We start from the raw sequence: 19,466 nt of genomic DNA, 5'->3' as shown, positions 1-19,466 counted from the left end.
GAGAGCAATTCAGATGCTCAGCTCACATCCTCCTTTTTTTTTTCAGTCCAGGGACTCAGCCCATGGGATGGTACATCTCATACTTGGTTAGGTCTTCCCATATCACTTAACCTAATCTAGAAATCCCTCACAGATATGCCCTGAGGTCTGTTCCATGGTGAGTCAATGTACTGCCTTGTTGACAGCCAAGCTTAACCATGCCAGTTCCACCTCTTGTCCATTTGACACAAAAACATACACTTTTAGCCATAGCTTTCTATGTCTTGTCCATCTTATAAAGCAGAATGCATTCAGTCAAACTTCAAAACTCTCATAGTCTTTAACAGTTTCAGCTCTGTTTAAAGGTCCTAAATCTAAGTTTCATCTGAAATACAGCATGATCTCTTAACTGTGAATCTATGTACAATAAAAAACAAAAACAAGCTACGTGTTTCCAATATTTAATAATACAGAATAAACATTCCCATTCCAAACCAGAATAGTGAAACCCTAGCAATGAATGATCAGACCAAGACTGAAACCGAGTAGGGTAAACACCAAATCCTACAGCTCCATATCAGGCATCTGGGATCATGATGGAATCATCTTGGTTCCAAAACACTTGGGTAGCCCTTTCCCTCCATCTCTACCACCTGCCACATAAAGTAACTTCTCTCTTGGGCAAGCACTACTCCATCAGTGCATCTTTTCTCAGCAGACCTCCCCTTAGTCAATTACATCTTCAACATCCTGAGGTCTCCACTGTTTGCAACCCAGGCTTTGCCTTCACATTTGCATAAAATGGTCCTTGAGTAAGTCTAACCTGGTCACATATTGCCTGACTTTGGTGGCTTTCTGGAACCCTGGCAGAAAAATCCGTAATGCTCTCAGTCTTGTATCTTTCATGTCTGAAAAGTCATTATCACATGGATGACATTACCAAATTCTGTTGCTCCCTCAGGATGGAGTCTGGCTGCTTGAACCACAGTCTCTGTCACCCTTTGTATGCTGCCATAGGGAAACACTTTCCTTGGAAGCTGTTTTTGAGCAAGGAACCCCTTCATGGACATTTTTAGTTTAGATTCTCTCCTTTCAAATGAGTTTTAATGTTCAAAAGGTAGGGCCTTTAATTCTATATCATGCCCACATGTATCCAGACATGCCCAGAGGTTCATTTCCATGGAGACTAAATTCTATCAAGTTGACAATTGACATTAATCATCAGAGGTACTGTCATCCTTTGATCATAATGACAGAGTAGTAGGACGTTTTGAAGCAAAAACATTCTTCTGCCACCATAGACTCTACCTATGAAATGAATTGAATTGAGATGTGAAAACCAGCTGACCAAGAAACCCCAGGGATCCTTGTCTTGCTCCCTACCTAGGGCTAGGTTTACAGCAACATGTTGCCATAGCCAAATCTTTACATGAGTTTTGGGAATCCAAACTCAGGTCCCCATGCTCACAGAAAAGCACTTTACTAACAAAGTCACCCCTGTGGCTCACTTTCAGTTGGGAAAATATTAATAAAGAGATCCAAACTTGCTTTTCAAAAGACTTACTTTTAATTACATTTTCAATAAAAGAAAAAACTACTTTGTGAAATGGAAAGTCATACCCATATATGAGTATGTGTGTGTTTATAATTATAGTTATTTATTATGAAATTTTCTTCTTAAAATCTGCTATATTTGTAATAAGTAAGCATATTAAATGTGAATTCTGTGATTTCCTTGTCAAGGTGGATTCTAATCCTCAAATCAACACTGTAGAGGAATGAGAAATGGAGAAGAGTTAGATCTTCATACACACCATTTGTAATTCTATTATGCAATACAATGTGTCACATAAATGAAAAGTATTTTCCATACTCATACCTCTGTGCTTCTGTGGTCATGGAGAACTCTGTTCAAGAAAGCCAGTGCAGGACTGATGAGATGGCTCAGTGGGTTGAGGCACCTGCTGCCAAGCCTGACGACCTGGTTCCATCCTGGGAATAACACAGTGAAAGGAGAGAACTAACACCCTCAAGTACCTTCTAACCTCTGCACATACCATGGCTCACACATGGACACACACATCTGCAACCAAACAAACAAATGTTTGATGTTTTTGTGTTTTGTTTAACTTCTTTTTTACTTTCTTTTTCTCTATTTAAAGAACACACATGGTGGCATACAGCTGTAAACCCAGCACTCAGGGAGCAGCCAGATTGAGTTCTATGAGTTTGAGGCTAGCCTGATCTACATAAGGAGTTCCAGTTCGTAGTGAAACCCTGTCTCAAAAACAGTGTGCTGTGGGCATGGTGGCTTACATTTGTAATCCCAGCATTTGAGAGACTGAGGCAAAATTGTCATGAATTTGAGGCTAGACTAGCTACATGTTAAGTTTATGACCTATAGAGCAAGTCTCTGTCTCAAAAAAACAACAAAACACCAGCATGTGTAATCTCAGGCCTGAGGGAAGCAGTGTCCTGCAGAAACAGAAATCCAGAGCCTTGAGTTACAGTTTTTTCAGCACCTGGACAGCGCCTCTCGCAGCTCTAGTTCATAAACCTGAATGCAGATAAAGGAAACTTAAAGAATGAGGTCTCAAGAGTCCTTTACTGTTAATTGTCCTTACCCACATTCCCTCCTTTATCCTACCCTCCCAACAAAAGCCATAGGGAAACCTACTACTGTAGAAGCTTCTTAAAATATATACTTATATGAAAGGAATCTAATTGAAGTCACTAAATCATAGCGGAGACAATGCCCCAACTAGACATTTTTTTTTTTTTGGTTTTTCGAGACAGGGTTTCTCTGTGGCTTTGGAGGCTGTCCTGGAACTCACTTGGTAGTCCAGGCTGGTCTCGAACTCACAGAGATCCTCCTGCCTCTGCCTCCCGAGTGCTGGGATTAAAGGCGTGCGCCACCAACGCCCGGCCCAACTAGACATTTTATGCCATTGAGTAAAACCTTCAGTGGCAAGAATGGTTCTGTCTTGTTAAGTCATAGGCCAATGTATCCCATGAAACCCCCAAACATCTCAGACTACTTCCAAGGCTATTGGTTGCCCTCCACAACCTGATGGTAGAGCGCTGTTGCTGAAGACAACACTCACTTATGTCATCACAAATACAAAGAAGTTGAGCTAGTATCTAATAGAAGCTTTGTTCCACTAATATTCATGGTGCTGTAAGGTACTCTGCACCTTACAGGAAGAGCAAGTAGTCATCAATGTCACCAGCCAAAAACCCTGTGACCTACCACAGTGACCCGCCTGCAAGGTATGGTGGTGTGACAGTGGTACAAAGAGTGAGGAAGTAAGCAATGCTTTTTAAATTGCATTTAAGGCCAACTCCAGAGATGGGACCACACTTGACACTGCTAATAAGGCCAAAGACCCAAGACTAGGTAGGGCATGGGCCCTAGGGAAAAACCTACTACGGCTATTATGCTAAAGGGACCCAGCAATAAAATGACTCTGGGTGACATAGATAGTCCCCATAGATCAGAGCATCACTCAACCCTCAAAGAAGCTCCTTCTTGCAGTAGATGGGAACTAACACAGAGAGCCACACGGGACAGTGTGCAGAGATGAGAGCTTTTGGAGCACTTGGCTCTAATGGGATGTCTTCGTCAGAGCCCTCCTCTAGAGCCTCAGGGATCTAAGCAGCCGAGGAGGCTGACAGATTGTAAGAGCCAGAGGCAGTGGATGACCGTGAGGAGACAATGCCTCCCAGACTCAACAGGCCTGATGCACGTATGAACTCAGAGACCGTGACAGCGCGCACAGGACCTGAACAGGCTCAGACCAGACACGATCCCAGCACTGAGAAGAGGAAGTGGACACAAAGTCCCGCCCTGACCAAGAAGATGTTCGAGATTGATACCTGCCAGGAAAGGAAATCAGTTTTCTCCAGAGGGTTGTCACTGGGTATGTCAACCCCTCTCCATGATGGGACCATGCTCAGGGATTGGCCAGCACGAAACAGGCTCCATATTTTTTCTGTGCCTTTTGTTTTGTTTTGTTTGGGGTATTTGTTTTTCTTATTTGGGTTTTTTTATTTCAGGTTTTTTGTTTCATTTTTGAGAGAGAGCATGAAGTTGGGTGGGAAGGGAGGTAAGGAGTATCTAGGAAGAGTTGGATGAGGAAAAATAATGTAAGCAAAATATATTGTTAATAACCATTAAGAAGTCATTTATTAAAGTCCTTAGTGCATCACAGACTGCTGTATGCTGGTGACAGAAGCATGAAAAATATTGAATCTTGGTCTTAAAAAGCAAAAACAGAGTCAATATGTGCGGTACATGTTCAGTGATGAAAGAATTTGTGTGTCATGAAGCTAATCCCAGTGGCATGAGTGCACATAACAAAATGATCCATTTTATCTAAACTTTCTTCTCATTCAATAAGCTACAGGAAAAAGCAGATATATTAGTTAGTAGGTGTTTGGGTGCACCTAAGCCCTGGACTTCCTTTAATGGTATTGATTTAGCTCAAGGGCTTCTTATATGGTCTTTGTGGGCCAGGTCTAACCTGGCATGAGGTTCTGTGCTAACCCAAATTTTTCAGCTTTTCACAGCCATCTTTTTTCCAGGCCAGGCATGGTGATACACAACTTTAATACGAGCATTCCAGAGCAGAAACAGGTAGATCTCTGTGAGGTCTAGGCCAGGCTGATCTTCATACAGTGAGTTCCCAGATGGCCAGAGCTACATAGAGAAACGTTGCCTCTATTTTTTTATATTCCATAGTTTTATCATGTTTTTCCCTCTCTCAGATCCTCCCAGCTCCTCCCCTACTACCCAACTTCATGTTTTCTCTCTTAAAAACTCAAAACAAAACAAAAGGCACAGAAAAAAATATGGAGCCTGTTTCGTGCTGGCCAATCCCTGAGCATGGTCCCATCATGGAGGGGGGTTGACATACCCAGTGACAACCCTCTGGAGAAAACTGATTTCCTTTCCTGGCAGGTATCAATCTCGAACATCTTCTTGGTCAGGGCGGGACTTTGTGTCCACTTCCTCTTCTCAGTGCTGGGATCGTGTCTGGTCTGAGCCTGTTCAGGTCCTGTGCGCGCTGTCACGGTCTCTGAGTTCATACGTGCATCAGGCCTGTTGAGTCTGGGAGGCATTGTCTCCTCACGGTCATCCACCGCCTCTGGCTCTTACAATCTGTCGGCCTCCTCGGCTGCTTAGATCCCTGAGGCTCTAGAGGAGGGCTCTGATGAAGACATCCCATTAGAGCCAAGTGCTCCAAAAGCTCTCATCTCTGCACACTGTCCCGTGTGGCTCTCTGTGTTAGTTCCCATCTACTGCAAGAAGGAGCTTCTTTGAGGGTTGAGTGATGCTCTGATCTATGGGGACTATCTATGTCACCCAGAGTCATTTTATTGCTGGGTCCCTTTAGCATAATAGCTGTAGTAGGTTTTTCCCTAGGGCTCATAACCTATCTAGTCTCTCTCTTTGTAAACAGAAACATAAAGCTGAAAAGATTAAGAATAGCAAATGGCCGAGTGGTGGTGGCATATGCCTTTAATCCCAGCACTCCGGAGGCAGAGGCAGGTGGATCTCTGTGAGTTTGAGACCGGACTGGACCGACAGCCTCCAAAACATTACAGAGAAACCCTGTCTTGTAAAAAAAAAAAAAAAAAGAATAGCAAATGAAACAATAGAATAATGAAGAGCCTATATAACAGTAGAGATCTTAAGGAAGAAATAACTCATGACAAAAACATGTTTTAAAAGTCAATACATAGGGGAGTGATGAGGGAAGTCCTTCTGTGTATAGGTTGATGAATAAAGCACTTTTAACCAATAGGGAAGCAAAATAGGTGGACTAGGAGTCGAGGAGGATTCTGGGAATTGTAGTCAAGAGTGGAGAGTCTCCATGTGATTCCAGGAAGAAAGGATAAGTCAGGATGGCATCCTCGGAAAGATAAGTCCTTATGAAAATATTAGTAATTATGGGTTAATAATTAACTCAGAGCTAGCTGATGAAAACCCATAGCAAACGGCCAACAGCTTCATAATTAATATAGCGTCTCATGTGTTATTTGGGGGCTGAGAAAGCGGCGACGGGACCCAGGCAGGATTCCCCAGACAGGGGTGAGACGGTGGGTCAGGTTAAGAGTATTTTCAGTTCTTGCAGAGGACAGATGTTCCATGCCCAGCGCTCACAGCTGCATGTGACTCCAGTTCCAGGGACCTGATGCCTACCCAAGACTCCATTGAAATCTCAAGAGACCTTCCCACCCACAAAAAGGGACCTGGCTGGACTCTGCTCCAGAGAAGAGGTGGATGTGGTGGTTTGAATAAGAACTGTCCCCATAGGCTCATTAGGGAATGACATTTCTTGAGAAGGATTAGGATATGTGGCCTTGATGGGATGGATGTGATCTTATTGGAGGAGGAAGTGTGTCGGTGGAGGTGGACTTTGAGGTCTCAGAAACCCAAGCCAGTGGCTCTGTTTATGCTGCCTACTGATCTGCATATAAAACTCTTAGCTTCTCCAGCACTGTGTCTGCCTGCACTCTTTGATTATCTCTGTCATGACGAAAATGGACTAAATCTCTGAAACTCTAAGCAAGCCCCAATTAAATGCTTTCTTTTATAAGAGTTGCGATGGTCATGGTGTCTCTTCACAGCAATAGAAACCCTAACTAAGACAAATGATAAAAGTAGCAAAAAAAAAGCCAATTCATTTACAAAGACACACTCATCAGAATAACATTAGATCCAGCAGCAGAAACCCTGAAATCTAGGAAAGTGTTGGACAGTACAATTCAAGCCCTGAACGTGAATACTGCCAAACAAAAGAATACATCACCAAAGATATCTCATTTTTAAAAAGTATGTGTACAAGCTGGGCGGTGGTGGCGCACACCTTTAATCCCAGCAATGGAAGCAGAGGCTACAAAGAGAAACCCTGTCTTGGAAAACAATAAAAAAGGATAAGCACAAACTAAAGCAAGTCATGACTATGAAGCCAGTACTTCAGAAGATAGATAAAAGAATTCTATACACAGGAGAATAAGAAAGGCAGTCACAGAACAAGAGACCACGAAATAACAAATCTCATGCAAAGAATAGACTAACAAGCGAGAACTAGTGAAGATCAGACACCAGCCAGTTCAATAAATCCTTAACGTGAATATGGGAGAAAGAAAAGGATAAACAGTTTATGAACCTGATAGATTAAAATAAGTAAAATCACAGGCATCATCAGGGTCCTCTCAATAATCCAGATGTTAATGGTCTACACACTTCAATGAAGACATAAAAAAACACAAAATCCATCTATTTGCTGCCTGAAGGTGACATGCCTAATTAGTAAAGACTCACAGAGAATGTATGCCAAAGGTCGGGATACTATATTCCAAGCAAACAGAGGCCAAAAACAAGAAGGAGTAAACCATTCTTGATCGAACACAGCAAATATCAAGTCAGAATTGGTCAAAGGGGCAGACTATCAATAAGACACAATGATTGTGAATATATATGCCCAAATGTTAGTATACCTAATTCCATTAAACAAGCCATGATCATAAAGGTATAGATAAACCCAGCTTCAATAATAGTGGGTAACTTAAGATAAGAGATGGTTCAGATCAAAACAAAAACAAAACCCTGGAGCTTAAGCTGTATCATACATAAAATAGATGAAACTGACATCCGTGGAACATTCCATCCAAAAGCCACAGAATGTATGTCCCACTCAGCACCCATGGACTTTCTCCAAAAGAGAAAATATTCTGGACCATAAGTCAAACTTTAACAAATATAAAAGAATAATATCCTGAATCTTATCAGATCATAATAGAATAAAACTAGAAAGCAATAACAAGAGAAATGATAATACCATAAGAACACATAGAGATTGAACATCACACTTTTGAGTGGACTGTGCAATCATTGAAGAAAATCATGGAGAAAAGTTAAGAAGTACTGTAATCAAATGTGTTGTGGAATATTATTTTAAGATACATTACACTTGCTTATGCTGTGGAACATTTGCTTTAATGATGCAAATATGTATTGCATTCTTTTATGTTACATTTGTTTAACTCTATAAAGCTGTGTTACTTTGCCTGTCTAAAACTCCTGATTGATCTAATAAAGAGCTGAATGGCCAACCGTGAGGAGGGAGAAAGGATAGATGGGACTGGCAGCAAGTAAAGAGAATAAATGGAAGGAGATATCTTGGAAAAGGATCTAGGAGCAAAAGAATGAGGAGGATTCCATGGGACAGCCATCCAGCTATACAGCAAGTATTGGAGTAAGAAGTAAAGAAAGGTATATAGGATAAAGATAAAAGCCCAGAGGCAAAAGATAGATGGAATAATTTAAGAAAAGATGGCTGGAAACAAGCTAAGCTAAGGCTGGGCAATCATAAGTAAGAATAAACCTCCATGTACTTATTTGGGAGCTGGGTGTTGGGCACCCAAAAGAGCAAAAAGCAACCAAGTACACAAATGAAAATGAAAACAATTGCTAGAACATTTGGTATGCAACAAAGGCGGTTCAAAGAGGAAAGTTTATAACTATGAGTGCCCATATCAAAAAGGCAGAGAAATCTCCAATCAGAGACCTGAAGATGTACCTCGAGGTCCTACAAACAGTTAAAAATATTAATACATGGCAATAAACTGTATGGGGAGTCTCTGTGACCACCATGGCTAGAAAAATAGTGATCCTTGGGAGGCAGGAAGGCAGTTCAGTTCAACAGGACTAAATAGTCAGTGTTGGCTCACACTTTTGGAGTCTGAGCTTGGGAAATTTGTTTTAGACATATTTAAGCATGGGACAATTTGGTGAAAATCTTCCTGGTGATAGTTAACTCAATTCTGTGTGCACAGTAAAGCACACACAAATCTCCTGGAGGAACAAAGTAAGTTTTAAGATCAGATGTGACTACCTTGAAACTCTGTAAGGTACATGTGACACCTTCCATTGAGACAGGCTCTATAGATTGACTACATGTGACACCTTTCATAAAGATAGGCTCTATAGACTGACTGAGAAAAACAAGCTCATGATAAGGGTATCCAGAGGAGGACCTGGTGTGGTCTTAGTCACACAGACAGCACTGAGGTCACCAGGCTATTAACCATGTCTGGTCCCAGCCTTCTAAGGTAATAACAGATTGTACATCCCTCCCCTTGAAGGAACATACAAATCCCTGTGTGTTTAACATTCTTGGTTCTTCCAGCACTTAATTGTGAACATTAAGTTCCCCTACAATAAATAATCAAGAGATTAGTTCATGAAATACAGACTAAAAGGGCTATACAAAAAGAAGGTAGTTTTTTGAAAGACTGACAAATCCATAGCCTAATTAAGCAGTGAGAAAAGACTCAGATATTTACTAACAATTTTTATAATTTATTTATTTTATCTTATGTATATTGACTTTTTCTGCCTGCATGTACATATTGTACTATGTGCGTGCCTAGTAACCAGGGGGGTCAAAAGAGGGTGTTGGATACCCTGAAACTGGAGTTACAGAGAGTTGTAAGTCATCATATGGCTACTGGGTTAAATCTGGATCCTCTACAAGACAACAGGAGTTCTTAACTACTGAGCCAACTCTTCAGCCCCTACAATTTTTTAGCTAGAGGGACAGAGTAACTGTCTGAAAGCATGCTATTCACCATGGTTCCCCAACTGGCTTCTGTGTACATGACTTGCTGCCCATGACTAAGAATTTGCCTTTCAAACTTGGCTTCTGTCCAGAGTTTTCATCCCTTCCATGCAACAAATGGAACAGGCAGCTCAGACTTTAGCAATTAGGAACAAATCTGAAGTTGGGGTCCTCTGTGCTAGTCATTGCTCTAAGTACTTTACAAACCAACTCATTTCTCCCTTGTAATAGGCTTTTGGAGGGTAATATTGGTGTTTCTTTCGCTTTGCAAACAAAAATGGAACACAGGGAAGCTAGGTGACCTGCCTAGAAACTCTAGATTGGTTTTGGTGCTAAAGACAGTTCAGATTGTTCTCTCCCTAAATCACAGGTCACACAAGACAGTGACTTCCTCCCCAACATTAAAGAACTGGAGGAAGAGGAACCTTCAATGCACCATGACTGCTCCATTTCCTCTGGTCTTCTAGGATCTATCATTAATTGCAAACATTATAGCTCACTCTACATCAATGATTACTTAGTCCCTTAGACACTAATTAAATAAAACATCAGGGGTAACTTCCTAGCCAGAGGAAGTCTGTATCTGGGGAGAAAGAGCAGAGCCCTCCTGGAAAAGAGTGCAGAGAATGAGGTCAAGTTTAACCTGGGGAATAGTTGTGAAATCACAGGGAAATGTTGTGACATGATCTACTTAATAGTGATAATTGCTGCCCAAACACCCTGGTTTCAGCAATAAGGTGTGCTGTCTATATTAGTGCAGAAAAGGTTCCACCATATCCAAGTGACCACAGCAGAAGGCTGTTGTAATTCTGTACCCTTCCTGTAGTCAGAGGAAAGCACAGATGGCCCTGAGTCTTCCCAGCAAACAGGCAGCAAGGAAAAGTCCTTCCCATCTCCAGGCCAAGAATGAGCTCTCTCCACCTGCTGAGGGCAATGTTCAGGTAGGCATGAGGTCTCCGTGGGTTCATCAGAACAAGCAGCAAGCAAACTCCTAGCACGCCTTCTGCATCTTCAGTGACCGCCTCCCTAAGTGTTGAAGACCAGCACAGGCTGCAAAGAATCTTCCCTCCCTAATCCAGGTCCTCTGGAGATGCTAGAGAACCATGGAAGGTGAGGGTCAGTTCTGGGCACTGGACAAGTTAGACTCTGCATCACAGAGAGGTTTTGTGATGTCTACTTTGGGATAAAGTTACAGGTGGGGACTAACTTGCAGAATGAAGCTTTTGCTTCACTTAGAATGATGCTGGCTGAAAACTGTAATGGTGAAAGTGTAACATTTACTTCCTCACCATGCTGGGATTGCCTTTATTTTACTCTGATCAGAACTCTAAGGGGAAGACTACCACTGAGCCAAGACACACCCTGCATATGCTCCCTTGTCTTAAAAGAGCACCCACTAACATCAACTAAGGAGAATGATGCCATCCAGATCCTTAGCACCAAGACTCTCTCCCAGAGAGTCTCACCAGGGCAAGAACTGGGGCCTTGACTGCCCAGATTGAGGACATTTTAAACTGAATCTTTCAGATTGAAAAAAAAAAGCTAATAAGAAATAAAATCTCAGGGTTGAGTCTGTTTGCCCGTTTCAGGGACTGTTTTCTGGAAACTTTACTTACTGCTCTGAGTTTGCTTTTTCTGTCTTGAATGGTGGATTGTCACAATTCTATCATGGATGGATGGATGGATGGATGGATGGATGGATGGATGGATGGACATATGGATAGATAAAAGTCAAGATCAATCAGAGGGCTGTATATCATGGAAGGATAACACATGCCATAAGGGTTAGGGTTAGGGTTAGGGTTAGGTAGGGGAGTAGAGACTGCCTGCAGAGCTCGACAGGCATTGCTACCCAGGACAGAAAGGAATATCAGACAGTGCACACCAGCTTTGTGCAGACAGAACCAATAACATGAGATCATGGTTGGAGGCAAAAATGAGTAGAACCTCATTAGAAGTGAATTAGATGCTTTGAGTCATGGTGACCAGGGAGAAATCAGCTGTGGGTTAAGAGCAAAAGGCTGGATTGGAGTTGGAAGCACATTTGATAGGTTTTGCAATGTCAGACAAGGGGGAAGACACTGCCAAAATCACAACTGGAGACATGGGTCTAGAAGAACTCTACTCTAGTGTGACTAAGCCAGATACCCTGGGGTAGGGGGACTTGGACATCAGAGAACACTTGAGACCAAGTGGCATGTGTTGGTGGAATAGTGTCTGGATAGCTGTGTTCCAGGAGATCCAGGAGATGCAGAAGCCTAAATAGGTAAAGAATAGAGTGAAAGAAAGACCTTGATAGCAGAGTTAGTGGTAGCCTGGAATTCATCTGGTTTGCCCCCAAAGAGGCTGCCAAGGACACCATAGGGCTATGAGCCCACCACTACCACCATGAATGCAGAAGAATCTAGCCTCAGTCTCCAGTGTGAGCCTTAAAACATGGGGTTTTTAATGTGCTGTACCCTTTCATAGCTCACTGTGTTAAAATAGAATTCCAGGGCTCATTAGAGATAAATCCTGCTCTTTGAAGTTGATTCTTTTAAGGATTTTTGATAGAACCGTGCAATAATTGAATGTTTCACAAGTCTACTGAGAACATCTGGCAAAGAATATTAGTTTTGAAACTACATACAGAGTAGAAGAATTTGGTACTCATCTATCTGAACTTTAAGGTTTGGGTTGTTTTCAAATAACAGCAGAGTTCTTTGGTATGTCAACTGGAAGAGGTGTGCTTGCTGCAACATCTAACTTGAAGAGACCTCCATTAATTTTTGAGTGTGTGCACAGAACACTGAATCAAGAATTAAGATGACTACTCTGTAAATCACCTACACGTGAGGTTGAATTTTAGTCTTATCCTGAAGCATTGCATCCCCGTCGGGAACTCAAAGGCATTATAGAACTTGGGGAAGCTGGAACTCTAGAATGACCTGCTTGCAGTAGGTCAGGCAGCAAGCTGCCGTGGCTGCAGCTGCAAACTGCCATGACCCTGAGATCATGTCTTGCAGACAACAAGGAATGAAGACCATGGATTCGAGAGTTGAGCACTTCAACCAACATTATTCAAGAAAATAATAGGAAACCTTGAAGAATAGGGATTTTTAAGAGAGGATGAAGTTTAAGTGTTAGGAAATATGTGTTTTAAATAGTCACAGACAGGCAAACAGAAATGGGTAGGAAGTTAAAAGGTGGCTTTTCTTCTGGTGCATAGATGACAAATTTCTTCCCAGCGCCAAAGCTATCGCAGTTCTCAGAGGTCATCAGGCAGAGAGCCTTGGCCCATGCAGCGCCTGCACACAGACAGGCTTTGATCCATGGAGCATCTTTAACTGTCATCAGAGTTTTTCCAGATGGCTGGGGTCCCCAGACAGTCGGAGGCTTACTGGAACCAATCCCTAACTGCCAAATTTCACGGTCTCCTGCCTCAATCCCATGAATCAGTGATGGCAGCTCATGTGTTCTCTGCTAGTGGTGGTACCCAGAAATCAATCAAACTGGCTGTTCTCTCTCTCTCTCTCTCTCTCTCTCTCTCTCTCTCTCTCTCTCTCTCTCTCTCTCTCCCTCCCTCTCTCTCTCTCTCCCTCTCTCTCTCTCTCTCTCTCTCTCTCTCTCTCCCTCTCTCTCTCTCTCTCTCTCCTCTCTCTCCCTCCCTCCCTCCCTCTCTCTCTCTCTCTCTCTCTCTCTCTCTCTCTCTCTCTCTCTCTCTCTCTCTCTCTCTCTCTCTCTCTCTCTCTCCCTCCCTCTCTCTCTCCTGATCTTTTGTCAAACAATTCTAAGGGCTTTCTTCCATGCTCATGGCAGCCTAGCTGTGTGCTCTTGGGTCTCATTAGAGATCAGAAACAAATCAGGAGCTAAAGTATCATATCTCTTGGCCACTCCAGGTATTCAGAGTGTCTGGAACCCTGCTATTTTTACTGCCTATGTGAGTGATAGAGCTGCCATTGCGAGCAGTCACAGGGTAAGGGCTTCCATAGTCCTGAGAGCCAGAGCATATCCTCACAGAGACAGGGCCAGGTGTCAGCCACCAGAGGTGAGAAGGCTGTGATCCTATTGAGAGTCCCTCCCTGCTTACAAAACCCGTCTTCCTGCTCTGTGTCACCTCTCTCTTCTACCCTACCACTATCCCCAGCAGACAAAATGAGAAAGCCTCAGAAAGTGAACACTTGCCCGTCAGCGTGTTTGTAGAGAGGTCAAGCTTTGCAGTGACAGTAGGAGTTGTGGTAGTCATGACCAAATTCGAATGAAAACTACATTTGTGTGGGACTTTGGCACGTAAGCCTCTCTGTCTTCTCCAATATCTGCAGCTGAGGCAAATCTCATTCCACACTCCCATTATAACAGATGCAGGAGTTAACATGGAGAAAGACTGGCTGGCTTGGTGGCAGTCAGAGCAGGAGGGGTGGGCGATGTGCATGCCACTGCTCTGACTCCCTGTCCAGGGGTCTCTGCAGAGTAAGGGGGGCCAGACAGGATTCGGCCTGAGAAAGAGCAGACATGTAATGAGGAAATGATTCATTCTCTCTGTTGACAGTTACTCATTTAAACTCTCTTGACTCATCACAGCTGCCAGAGGATGCCTCAGTATGACAAGTGACAACCAGAGCTGCTTCTGGGACCCCCCAAAGGACTTCATCCTCCTGGGCATTTCTGACAGGCCATGGCTGGAGCTCCCACTCTTTGTAGTCCTCCTGGTGTCTTACGTTCTGGCTATGCTGGGAAACATCTCCATCATCCTGGTATCCCAGCTGGATCCCCAGCTTCACAGCCCTATGTACATTTTCCTTAGCCACCTGTCCTTCCTGGACCTCTGCTACACCACAACCACCGTCCCTCAGATGCTGGTCAACATGGGCAGTTCCCGGAAGACCATCAGTTACGGTGGCTGTACCGTGCAATACGCCATTTTCCACTGGCTGGGCTGCACTGAGTGCATTGTCTTGGCCGCCATGGCTCTGGACCGCTACGTGGCCATCTGTGAGCCACTCCGGTATGCCATTATCATGCACCGCCCACTCTGCCAGCGGCTGGTGGGTGTGGCCTGGCTCAGCGGTTTTGGCAACTCCTTCGTTCAGGTCATCCTGACAGTGAAGTTGCCTTTCTGTGGGCAGCAGGTGCTGAACAACTTCTTCTGTGAGGTGCCAGCCATGATCAAGCTGTCCTGTGCTGATACTACAGTGAATGACGCCACGCTGGCCGTGCTGGTAGCCTTCTTTGTGCTGGTCCCTCTGGCCCTCATCCTCCTCTCCTATGGCTTCATTGCTCGTGCAGTGCTGAAGATTCAGTCCTCCAGGGGACGGCACAAGGCCTTTGGGACTTGTTCTTCCCATTTGTTGGTGGTTTCCCTTTTCTACCTACCTGCCATCTATATGTACCTGCAGCCCCCATCCAGTTACTCTCAGGAGCAAGGCAAGTTTATCTCCCTCTTCTATTCTATAATCACCCCCACCCTCAACCCTTTCATCTATACCTTGAGGAATAAGGATGTAAAGGGGGCTTTCAGAAGACTCCTGGCAAGAACTGGGAGACTATGTGGAAGGTGAAGGTCTAACCTGGGAAAAGCTACATCAGTTGCAGAACCCTGAGCAGAAACTCTGGGGCTGGGGTGTGTAACAGTGGTAGAGTCCTTGGTTGGCATGTGTGAGGTCCTGAGTTCAACTCTTAGGACTGTGGAAAATGTTTGGAACTGTAGGTTCTTAGAGGAATTTGAAAGCTTAAAAAATAAAACAACTCCACCCCAAAATATTTCACCTTCCATGTGGTGATAATGCTTGAACATCTAAGAGGAAGGTTGGCTTTCAAACACAATCTTAAGAAGCCATATAAAGTCAAAAATCATGTGAATGACTTGGTGTTCACCAGTACTTGTTAGACTGCTGAGTTCCTAATTTCCTAGTTATTTCCTTTTTTCTTCCTTTATTTCCTCCAGCATTTCCAGTTTATCTCTTTTTAAGCCTCTTTCTTCCTGTACAGTCACTCCAGATGTCACAATATGAACCTGACACACAGTCTTACCTATAAAAATCATCTGTTCTTCATAGACTGAAATCTTGATAAACACTGTATTCCCCTCCCCAAAATGTCACAAGAATGGCATTACTACATTCTTCTTTTGTAACCACAGATGATTTTCTTCTTCCTGGGTTCAAACTGCCTTTAAAGAAAGTTTCTCACCACCGAGAACTACTGTAAGTCTGCTGTGGGGCATCTTAGGATGCATGGGTGGAAACAGATACATCTAACCTTTCACTTACCAATGGGCTTATTCCCTGAAGAATATGGCAACAAATGTGATCAATGTTAAAAACAATAAAGCATCCCATAAAAATCTGGGAGCTTAGCTTGGAGATGCTTACCTCAACAACAGAGCTGGAGCCTAGCCTGGTCCTGGCTTTGGTCCCCAGAACCACACAGAGGAAATGTTGACGGTGGTTATTATAACTAACATTTATAGAAAGCCTCTGTGATGTTGGTATATAAGTTCCAATCTGTATGATACTGATTCTCATGATATGACCACTTTTGCAATTCCCCTTTTCATATAAGAATCAATTATTAAAGGTTGTAGTCATCACTCTAGTTATTATAGAGTTCTGGTAGCCAAGGAAACTGAGATTCTCCCAAACATCCTACGGTTACCTCCTTCTATGAAATGGAGCTATTGTTAGTACCTTACATTTATTTGCATTTGGTTTTCTTTCTTTTTTATTAAACGGTTCTTGAAGATTGTATTTGATTTTAAATTACGTGTGTATATGGGGAGTGGGGTATGTGTGTGTGAGTGCAGTTGTGGACAGAGGCCAGAAGAGGGCATTAGATTCATTAGAGCTGGAATTGAACTCAAGTCCTCTGCAAGAGCCTCAGTCACTCTCAGCCACAAAGCCATCCCTTCAGCGCCTTGAATATGTTTTTCACATTGAAGATCCTTTTTATACTTATCTCTTTGTTTCTACCCTGCTGCCTTGAAGAGATGCTATTAATGTAAACAAGCCTAGTAAATTAACAATAAAATTAGGAAAAAAAGAAAATCATCTAATAGTAAAGGCACAGCTTAAATGCACGTCACAGAGCTGAAACAAAAATTGATTTAATAAATGTGAAACAAGCTCATTATAGGGGAAGGGCATTTAAGGTAGCCTGTCCACTATTGTTGAGATTCTTAGTTGAGGTCATCCTTGTAGATTCCTGGGAATTTCCCTAGTGCCAGGTTTCTCATTAAGCTCATAACCTGCATAAGACTGCACTAGGTCCCCTGAATATGACTACCAGTTGGGGACCTTGGGCAATTTATGGGGCTGCTGGCAGTGGAACCAATATTTATCCCTAGTGCATGAAGTGGCTTTTTGGAGCCCATTCCCTATGGAGGGATACTTTCTCAGCCTAGATACAAGGGGAGTGTGGTGAAATCTTGCTTGTACAAATAAAGCCTGTCTGAGGCTCAGAGAATGGAGCTTGCCACTAGCTAACCATAGAGGTTTAGAGGTCTGTACAGACAGACAGGAAGTGAGGTAGATGGGTGGAAACAGGATATAAGCAGGGAAAACCAGGAAATCGCTTTTTGTCAGCGTTTCCCTCTATATCTAACTCTGACTTTTTATTATCTAGACCAGTTAAGACTCCATTTACAGAGGAGGGCCTCAGTCCTGCCCCACATGTGACATGATGATCCCCCCATGGGGAGCCTCACCCTCTCTGAGGAGTGGATAGGGGTAGGATGGGGAGATGGTGGGGGGAGTGGAAGGACAGAGGGGAGAGGGAACTGGGATTGGCATGTAAAATAAGATTGTTTTTAACTTAAATTTAAAATTAATAAAAAAGAAAAGAAAAAAATGTTCTATCAAACAAACAAACAAAAAGGAATGTGAAACATAATGACTGTCTCTAATCCAGGACCACTGTGTTTTTCCCAGTGGGTTTCCATAGAGCTATTGTTGCATAGCAGCTCAGAGCCCTTTATATCCTAGAGTAACATAGAAGAGCCATAAGCAGTGACCCAAATTCAAGCCAAAGGTCAATAAATCAACATGGTAAGAATCACCCAAAAAGGCAGTCAGTGCATGTGTCAATATAGTAATTTGATCTAATTCTGACACTTTTGAGTGTTGAGAATTATAATTCCAAAATAGATGTGCTGACAATCTCAAATTCTCTTTTCTTTACGAAGACTGGGCTTAGTGGTTTGCTTGGCCACTAGAACTTAGTGAGAGATTCTTTAGATCTTCCTGGACAAAGATGCCTGGCAAGTTTTAGTGATGGTCTCAAGTACCCAGAGTCATCAATAAGTCTATTATCTCTAAGACTGACCATGCTGAGAGATGGCAAACAAAGCACCATGTGAGCCAATGCAGTCAACTCCTCACCTCTTGAATGGAACTGGATCCTCCAACCAGATAACCCCCAGCACTGGACAGAAGTACCACCCAGCAGAGCTCTGAGCAAATTCATGGGTCCTCATTATTATCAAGTTCTAGGTGTTGGCATGGGCTGTCAAGCAGCAAAGGTACTTGGAGCAATAGGGATCCCGTAGAATACCTATTTTCATAGACATAGAATGCCACAGGATAAGTATAGCAGACTTCTATTTTTTTAAACATTTACGTTTAATTTATTTTATGGGTGTTTGCCTATTGAGGTCAAAGAGGGTTTGGGTTCTCTAAAACTGTAGTTACAGGTAGTTGTAAGCCAGCACCTGGGTGCTGGGAATCAAACCCAGGTCTTCTGGAAGAGCAGCCAGTGCTCTTAACCACTGAGTACCCCTCTCAAGTCCTGAGAACTTCTTGTACTTAGAGTTATAAAGTATTTAAGTGATTCAACTCACAAGTAAATTAAAGTGTGTTTACATAACAAACTGATGTGGGATAGGAATAAAAACGGATTTTTATAGTGCAGGTCAAATTTTGACAACAGGGAGATAACGTGTCACAATTCCGGTTACTATGATACAGAAAGCAAGCATGTAGATAAATGTTCAAAGTTCTAGATTGAGGCTTGGGGTACAGCTCAGTACTAGCATTCAATCACCATCATTATTGCTGCTGTTACTATACTTTATGTGTGCATGCGTGTGTGAGTGTGTGAGTGTACGTGTGAGTGCCTCCTAAGCAGGCAAAGAGTTTGCACTGAATTGTGTACCACATAGTTTCCTTTATTAAATTAGTCTTTCTAGGAAGCTATAACTCAGTTGGTGGATGCTTGGCAAGCATCTACAAAGCCCTGGGTTTGAGCTCTTGCATCACATAAACTGCATGGTGGCACACGCTTGCAGTACCAGCACTGGAGAGAGAGAGTGAGGAGGATCAGGAGTTCAAGGGGAAAAATAGACTATTTTTAAAGCCAGTTTATCTAAAGGGAGTGTTTAATGGCATGGTTGCTTTGCTCTTGCAGATCCTCCTGTGTTAACAGTTCACCAACCACATTCCCATGGCAAAGGTCCGGAGGGTCCACTAGACAATATGAAACAATATTTCCACTCTGAACAGTGCTGCATGGCTTAAAAGTTGTTTCTGGCCAGGCGGTGGTGGCACACGCCTTTAATCCCAGCACTCGGGAGGCAGAGGCAGGCGGATCTCTGTGAGTTCAAGGCCAGGCTGGACTGATAAAAGTTGTCTCTGTGTTCAGTATGTGTTCATGATTTAGTGCTATGTGCTGCTTAGAGAGGAACTGTTCTTCGAGTGGATAAACCTAGGGTGAGCTGCTGTCAACCATAGGCGAGATGCATTTTCTGTGTTCTATTTGAGTGTGTCCTAGGCGTCAACTCACCACGTGATCCAACCTTCCCCTATGTGAGGCTAACCTCTGCTAGTAGAGCTAAAATCCTTCCTCCAAAATCTGAGTAATGGGATTTTTTTCTCATTAGTCAAAATT

At 43.0% G+C, this 19,466-nt stretch overlaps 1 protein-coding gene across 1 annotated transcript; it reads left to right on the top strand.

The window, feature by feature from the left end:
• Nucleotides 1-14,183: 14,183 nt before the first annotated feature.
• On the top strand, nt 14,184-15,944 carry LOC101823885 (olfactory receptor 2B11). Its single transcript, XM_005067693.3, has one exon. It carries the CDS (start codon nt 14,189-14,191, stop codon nt 15,143-15,145), a length of 957 nt encoding a protein of 318 aa, XP_005067750.1. The 5' UTR covers nt 14,184-14,188; the 3' UTR covers nt 15,146-15,944.
• The last annotated feature ends 3,522 nt before the right edge of the window (nt 15,945-19,466 follow it).

This window comes from Mesocricetus auratus, unplaced genomic scaffold (assembly GCF_017639785.1).
Source record: "Mesocricetus auratus isolate SY011 unplaced genomic scaffold, BCM_Maur_2.0 Super-Scaffold_100007, whole genome shotgun sequence".
Lineage (NCBI taxonomy): Eukaryota > Metazoa > Chordata > Mammalia > Rodentia > Cricetidae > Mesocricetus > Mesocricetus auratus.
This window is presented reverse-complemented; position numbering and strand designations above follow the sequence as displayed.